The sequence below is a fragment of the Nematolebias whitei genome, chromosome 13, assembly GCF_014905685.2.
Source record: "Nematolebias whitei isolate Nwh7 chromosome 13, NemWhi1, whole genome shotgun sequence".
NCBI lineage: Eukaryota > Metazoa > Chordata > Actinopteri > Cyprinodontiformes > Rivulidae > Nematolebias > Nematolebias whitei.
Window position 1 is genome coordinate 9,101,051 of NC_056510.1, and position 8,305 is coordinate 9,109,355.

The 8,305-nt window shown below is 42.9% G+C and overlaps 1 protein-coding gene across 1 annotated transcript in view; it reads right to left on the minus strand.

Annotated features, from left to right (window-relative positions):
- Positions 1-4,206: 4,206 nt before the first annotated feature.
- The window catches only part of slc39a10 (solute carrier family 39 member 10), a 36,828-nt gene continuing 32,729 nt past the window's right edge, over positions 4,207-8,305 (minus strand). The window contains exons 9-10 of the mRNA XM_037686304.1: positions 5,240-5,430; positions 4,207-4,390 (exon numbers count right to left, since the gene is read on the minus strand). Of these exons, the coding sequence (XP_037542232.1) occupies positions 4,238-4,390; positions 5,240-5,430 (344 nt within the window). The 3' untranslated portion in view covers positions 4,207-4,237. The remainder of the gene's footprint in view (positions 4,391-5,239; positions 5,431-8,305) is intronic.

Consider the following 8,305-nt stretch of genomic DNA (forward strand, 5'->3'; position numbering starts at 1 on the left):
ATCGTGTGTCGTGTATAATCTTACGTTGAAAACTCGCAAAAGAGTGAGTCTGTGAAAGTTGAACTGCCAAGTATCGAGGGACGACTGTAAATTAAATAATTTTGTTGGGTGTGTGTTGCCATATAATCCCATTCATATTCATATTTCTGATGCAGTGCAATGTGACATTAATATAAAATCGCTCCACTTCTTACATGGGTTTGTTTTTTTCACTAGAAAATGCCAAATTAAATTTTCAGACATCCTTTTACACTCAACCCTAACTCATTCTCACTTTTGTCAGGCAGAACAGCCACCTTTGCCCTGCTCGGTTTCTTTCCAGCCTAGCCATAGAACACCATAGAACATTAATGGGTTTGTGCTCTAAACAACCCAGATGTATAAATATTAAAGAAAACAAAAACCCACGTGTCCTTGGATAAGTGGTCAGCCCTGTTGAACCCCAGACCTTGCTGTGAGGCAAGTCTTCGGTGCTTGTGTGGAGTTAGCACGTGTAACCCAGATATATGTTATTAACTTGTTTTTTATGTATATGAATATTTCAGTGCAGTGCCCTGAGATGACTTCTGCTGGCGCTATATAAATAAACTGAATTGAATTAAGCCATGTTTGTGGGAGTTTTCTCCGTCTTCCTCCTACTCCAAAAACGTGCACGTTCAGATTAGATTCTAAATTGTCCCTTAGAAGTGAGTTGAAGTGTCTTTTTTGCCGCTGACCTGACTTGTCCAGGTGTACCCCCCATCAAAGCCCACTGGGATAAGCTTCAGGTCCTCCCACTCTTAATTAAGAAGACACAGCAGATAAATGACTGGATTGATGGATATCTGTCCTGCTATATATCCATTTATCTAATTAGTGCCGATACATTTAATTAGCAACTAATTTTATCTTGTTGAATAAAAATTTCCCGTAGTACAAAAAGTTAATAACTTGTCATGTAATATTTTGAAATGATGCAACTGTAAGAAAAATTGGGAGAATGTGTTGAGCAACTTCTACATGACATCAGTCAGTGTGGTATAGTTTCAGGTTTAAAATCATGTGATGCATCCCAAGCATCTGATTGGTTAGAACTCTGCCCCACCTTCAATGTAAAGGCCAATCAGTAACTTGTTTAAACATTAGGTAAACAGCGCTTCCACATGGCAACATCGTCCAGTCGAGGGTTAAAGCTGAAGACATTAAATATTAGGTATATTTTTATCTTGTCAAATCATTTAGTCACATTTTTATGTCAAACAGTAGTTTGTGCCAATTCAGTTATTAATATTCCTAATTCCTAACGGTATCAGTGAAAAAGTTTCATCTTAAGTTACACTTCTCGTTTTGTGCAGTCTTTGCCAATTCTTCTCTGTGAGATTGTTGGTCTGCCTGAAACCAGAAGCAAAGGTCTAAAACAGGACCCACACCTTGTTACTATTTAAGTAGTCCCAATAACAGGTCAAATCTCACTGAGCAATGGAGACTATTGGTGACTCAAAACAGAAGAAGAAGAAAAAATATATACATTTTCAGTTAAGTCTTTGCTACACTGTTTGAAGCAGCCAGTTTTTGAAAATCACATCTTTTCCCCATTTGTATGGCTTGTAAAAGTGGAAAGACAACGTTTTATTTCCCACCCTGTGTTTCTGGAGCACCCAAATGAAGATGGGCAGTCAGACCTGTGTTTTAACGACCATCATCTGTGTCATATTCAGCCCTGGACAATAGATTTAGATACTTTATGTAAGAGGGGAGCTCAAAATACAGTCTAAGCTCTCAAGATGGGCTGAAGTCAAATCTGTAATTTGTTCCTCCAAGTTCTTGAACATGTTCAAAATCCAGAACCCGTTAGCGTTTTGAGACAATGGACACTATTGTGGATGCAGTTTGTCAATTAGCCTCCAGCGGACACAGTAGGACACCATCTTACTCTGATCATGATGATGTCTGCAATGAATTATAGCTGTTTTCCATTGGCTCGACTCACATGAGTAAAGTCTTTCAATTGGGCGATCCACTTTCATTCGTTTCTTGGTTCCAACTCGGTCGAGGTCACAAGTGAGTCGAGCTAAAGATTTAACGTCGGCAGACTGCAGGATTGTTCCTCGAGCCACGCAATAAGCATTTTAAAAACCACGGCAGTGAATGGCGTTTAGTAACTTTAGTTCACTTATTTGCTCGTTAAATGTAGTGGGACCAACTATGACGATCCGCCCACATCAAGGTGGCACTCAGTTCGATGTAAAACCACCGAGACCGAGTAGAACTGAGTCGGGTTGAATTAGAGCGAAGAGCATCATGTTGAGGCTGGACAATAAAAAACTGCTTTAGGTCTACAGAGCAGTAAAAGTGTCAAACATCTGCATTCAGAAACAGCTGTACTCAGACAATTAGAGGAGTCCTGCATCTTTATTGTTTGTCTTTCTTTGCATCAGAGAAAATCCGTAAATAGCAATGACGCCACATTTTGCTTTTTTTTGCAGATCACACACACAAAAAAAAAACTTCATGGACATTTGTTCTTTTGACAAAAAAGCTGTGAGGAATCTTCATCTTTGGAGCATAGTGTCTGATTTTGTTTAACAAACGTCTTATTGTAGGTACAGACTGTGTCAAAGTAACTTATCACTTCATTTGATGTTAAAGTAAAAACATTTACTTTAAAAAACAAACAAACAAAAAAAAAAAACAGCAGTGTGCATCAGGTACACTATTCCCCAAGAATGTCTCACGATCCTCGTTTCATGAAAAGGTAACAAAAGTTTTTCAATATTTCAGCGTCGCAGAACAAACATGCAGCAAAATGTCACGATTCCACTCATGCTCTGTGAACGAGCCGATGAGTTCATTTCACAGCCGATGGATGTCACACAGTGACAGCATAACTGACGTCTCACACACACACACACACACACACACACACTCAGGTGTGTGTGTGTGTGCTCCAGCAGCTAAAGCCATGTTTGGTAGCTTAGCACGTGAGCTGCAGAACAGCAAATGGAATGTCAGGATGTGGGAGGAAGGGTCGTGTCAAGCACCAGCCACTGGAAACCATCCCCCCGGCCTCGCTGGGCTCAGACTGATGAGCGACTAGAACCTGCAGTGGAATGTTTCAAACAAATGTACTGATAAATAATCATTGTGCTACCGGCAGATCATCCGTTACAATCACATCAGTTTTTCTCAGATTGTCAGAGAGACTTCAATCTTTGATAACGGTGCCCTCACGCTGTTACCAGGAGACGAAGGTCGCTTCTAGTTGGTTAAATACTGATCCTTAGCTGAGTTCAGGCTTGTACAGAACATAAATATTCATAAATGACAGGAGTTTCTGATCAAGATGACTGGTTTGTCAGAATTCACAGTTTGAAATTGTTGATTCTCCCCCAGAAAACACAAAATAACTAACGAGAACGTCCCATCTGGATCATCAAAGCCTTCCAGGAACACAGACTGACAGTTAGGACGTGTAGCTCCTGTGAAGACTTTGACCACCAGCAACTTTTGCCTTTAGTTGAACCTGGAAATCTACAGACACAAAAATAACCTCAGTCAGAAGAGCAGCTGTGCAGTTCGACTCAGCAGCTTTAAGAGCTGTCCGCTTGGTGCCCAGAGGAAACGAGGTGAAGTTTCTTGGGGGCGTAGCAGCGAGTGGGCCCCGCGTCTTTTTGAAGATCGTACGACGGGAAGCTGCGGAGCTGCCCCAGTGGCCGGCGTTTGGCACAGAGGTGTTTGATACACACGGTGATGGATGGCAGGTGGAACGGACACAACAGATGAACGCATCACAGGGTGGATGAGAGCCGAGGACGCAGGGGACACCACGACGACACGCTGACGATGATGATGATGGATAGATGGTGAGGTACTGGGTGTGACAGCTGCCTCTTTGAAGGAACATACGCCCCGCGCCACCATGACGTCTGGAGCTTTTTTTCTTCTGGAGCAGAGGGAGGAGATTTTGGTTGCAGCACAGCTTCATTTTTCTGTCACTGGGTTTGTTGTGCTTCAAAGGGAGGAGATGGATTAGACGGGACAGAGGAGAGGTGGAGGTGGTGGAGGAGCAGACGTCACAAGCACAGACACGAGGTACGCAGAAGCCACAGACACATGATTGGAATGGAGGCACGGACGGGACTCACAGTGCATGCAAACACGGAGGGTCGTTACACTGCAAACGAAGCACGTGAAGACCATGAAGAACTACAAATTGGATGCGTCCGACTCTCCTCTGCTCCACCTCCTCCACCCTTCGCTAAAAGCCAAAGTCAAAAACGATGCGGTCTTCAAAGATGGCGATTAGCAACATGATGCTGAACCCAGTCACCATGCCCATGTTCTGAAGGATAAAATGTCCAAAGTGGCAGCGCTTGTGCTCCTCGCTGTCACCGTGAAGCATTTCTGGCAGCTGTGGAGGACAAAGACACCCGCCGGGGTCAGAGACGGACTGAAGTTAAGCTGGTGTTGATTACACACAGTTAAAACCAGATGTTTACATATACTGCATAAAAAGAAACAAACATTTCTTTATGTCAGGAGACAAATCAGACTAAACCTCATCTGTTTTAGCTCAGTGAGGATTCCCAAAATTATTTCTATTTGTTTAACACCCAAAGAGAGAATTTGTATTACTTTCTTCAGAGCCAAGAGTTTACATGTACTTTGCCTTTAGCAAAAGCTCAAGAAGGTGAAGGGTTAAATGTGTTTTGGTGAGAAATGTGTGCATCAACTCCAAAACAAAAGCTTAATGTTAAGAGACAAGTCCTGTGGACTGATTCATCTACAACTGAACTGTTCGGCCATGATGACCATCGTTACATTTGGAAGGGGAAGGCGTGCAGGCTTGAGAACACCAGACCAAATGTAAAGTACAGGGGTGTTAGCATCATGTTGTGGGGGTGTTTTGCTGCAGGAGGGACTGGTATACCTCACAAGACAGATGACAGCATAAGAAAAGAACATTACATGTAAATAATGAAGCAAATACTTCAACCAGGAAGTTTGGATACAAATAGGCATTTCAAACAGACAATAACCCTAAACATATGACCAAATTAGTTACAAAGAGGCTTCAAGATAGCAAAGTCAATGTTTTGGAGTTGACATCACATAGCCCTGATCTGAGTCTTATGGATAAATTATGGGCAGAGCTGAAAAATCCGGTAACTGACTTAAAACAGGTCATACAGTGGATGTAAACATCTGGTTTCAGGTGTGAATACCCCTCAGGGATTATCAGTGCATTGTGCCAACTTACCATATCCACCAGAGCCACATACAGGAACATGCCAGCCGTGATGGCAAAGATCCAGTTGGTGACGTTGTGCGTGTACTGGCCCACAGCGGTACCGATCAGCATGCCAACGTAGGCCATGAGGGCAGACAGCAGGTTGTAGACGATGGCTTGCTTCACCGTCATCCCGGCTTTCAGCAGCACCGCAAAGTCACCTGTCAGCAAAACAAACATTTACTGAGACAGATGTTCAACTTTTATTCTTACACACACACCCAACACTTTATAATCAGTCAACTGTGATTTTTATACGTGAACAACAGAAACTCTGCTACAGTTTCATCTTACAGGACATCGCAGCCCAAGACATGAGCACAGCAACAACACTGATATCAAAGCAGACACACTGAATGTTCTGTTTAAGCTTTTTACTTTTGAAGAAGAAGCACCAAGAAACATGCACCACTTGTTGTCCTGCTTTGTCACCGTTTAGGAGCCGACAGAAACCTGTGGGACTCTGTTAAACCCCTCTGCTGTCAGGAGACGTCGGAGCTGAAGTGGTCTTTATAGGAGAAACGAGGTGCAGAAAAATAACAGGAGCTGCTCCGGATCCGTGAGTCAAAGTTGGAAATCTCTGACTCACCGGGAGCAGCTTGTTCACTAAAAGGCTAAGAGCAGAACAATGAGGAGTGTCTGCAGGCTTCAGTTGAGTTTCTAACAGTTTGGGGCTGCATTTCTGCAACATGACAGAGATTAATTCAGCATTTAATACCAGCAGATTTTTAATCCATCCTTCAGTCCTATGAGGGAGGAGTCTGACTGGATTGAAATTTATTCTGCAGCAGGACAGCCAGTATCTCAACATGCTGTGCCAAACTGAGAACTGTATTTGCGAAGGGGTTTCCAAAATAAAGGTCTGAAAACGTTTGTGAGTGTTCTTGGCCTCCATGTGCGAGTCGCAGGGCTGCGTCTCTGTGCCGCATGGATATGAGCATGGTAAAACTAATAAATAAACAAAATCAAAAGCTAAACGTGTATACAGCAGTCCCTCATTTATCATGGGTGTTGAGGACCACGCCCACCTGCGATAAGTGAAAAACCGTGAAATATGGATGCAGTTGAAGTTCAGTAAACTTTGTCATATGTGCCAGGCTGTAATCACACTCACTGCATGGATTGTTTATTTAAAATGTAACAGTATTTAAATTTAAATTGTGGAAAAGCAGGACAGCAAAGGCTTAACCCTTCACGCAGCAGCAAAACGGAGCAAAAATGTACTTCTTGATCATTTACACTGAAACAACTGAACATAGAAGTTCTAAAATAAATAAAAATAACTTTTAACATACGTTTTGTTATTATGATTGTTTTACAATGCGACATACTTTGAATTTTAAGTTGGAAGACAAAAGTCGATCGGTGCATCTCGACAGCAAAGGGTCAAGAAACTGATGCAGCAGGAGAAATGTGTGTGTGTGTGGAAGAGAAGGAGATCAGCTGATCAGCTGCTGGTGGGAGCTTCCCCCTGCACTTGTGGGCTGCACACATGACGCAAAATAATTTAAAATATTTTAAACCAACAATCCTTGGCTCATCTATCAATCAGCCAATTGTGTCATGTCCAATCTTACTTTGAAAAACCGCAATATAGCGAATCTGTGAACCACGAAGTAGCGAGGGACTACTGTATACCTGCATATATATACTTTAATTTTATATATAAATATATATATATATATATATATATAACTCAAGTTTGAGAAGCTGTACAGAGCTCTCCCCAAACCTGCTTTGAACTTTTGCACAGCACTGCACAGTATCCGTCCCGTGTTTGACGATGACGTGAACGCTCTCCAACAACCAGAGCTCCTCGCTCAGAAACGCATCTTTAACGCTGCCTATGATTACAGATGCTTGCTGTAGCCTCTCTGCCCTCTTCAATCATCGCCGGGCCAAATGCAGCGAGCAGTCCAAGTCTCAGCGGAAACGTCCTGGATTTGAAGAAAGAGATGAATACTGAGAAGAGGGGTGGCCTACATTTCCTGCGCCGTGTAACACGCGGCCTCCTTTCCTTGCTAATTAGCACAATGAATATATTACCGCTCTGCTCTCATCCATCAATCAGAGCTGGAGAAGAGAAGTACACACACACACACACACCTCACACCGGCTGTTTTTTTTTAAACTCCACTCTTCAACTTCATCCAGGGTTTCCTGCCTCCCTGATTTGGATCCGTCAGACACGCCTGCTGCCGCCTCATTGACTGCAATCAACACACCCATCACCGCCAATTAGCTTCACCCCGGGTGGTTAAAGAACCCCCCTCATCATCGCCATTTCCCACCCAGATGCCAGTCGGGGGACGGCTTTGTACTCGGGAGAAGCTGAGGGGCGCACTCGTCAAACCACCGAGTCCGTCTGAGGAGCGGCCCGACGGGAGCGACCGCGTGACGGCAGAATCAAACGGAAATTAAACGGAAACAAAGACTGAGCGTCCTCGAGACAAGACTTCAGCTCCACCTGGAAACTCAAGAGCCCACTGTGAAAATAGTGATGACACGAAAACATAAAAGGCCTAGAATTCCTTGAAGGAACACATTCAGTTTTAAACAATGATCTGGCCCAATCTGTTAGCACTCAGACGGTGTGTGTGAAAGACTGTCAGCTACTACCATACCAACAGTATAATGAGTTACAGCCATTTCTGTGTTTGTCAGGCCAGCTGGCTGTGGCAGCCATGTTGTAATGGGTTGAAACCAAAACTTAATCAGTGTCAGATGCACATCTTGGGATTACTTTCAGCAAGTTCCATTAAAATGTGTACAGTTGTTCATACATTTTGCTAACAGACATATCTTCAGCATATATCTTAGATATTTTAGCATACCATTGGCATTTGTTTCGCGTATATCTTCTTAGATCTTTATATACCGTTTCTTTTTATAGTTTATATTTTTGAATTTTGGGTGTACAGCAGTCCCTCATTTATCACAGGGGATCTGCACCCTGAAGCCTTGTGACAAGTGAAAAACCGCGAAATAGGAATAGTAGTACAAGTAATAAATAGTAGTTTATTTTAGTATATATAT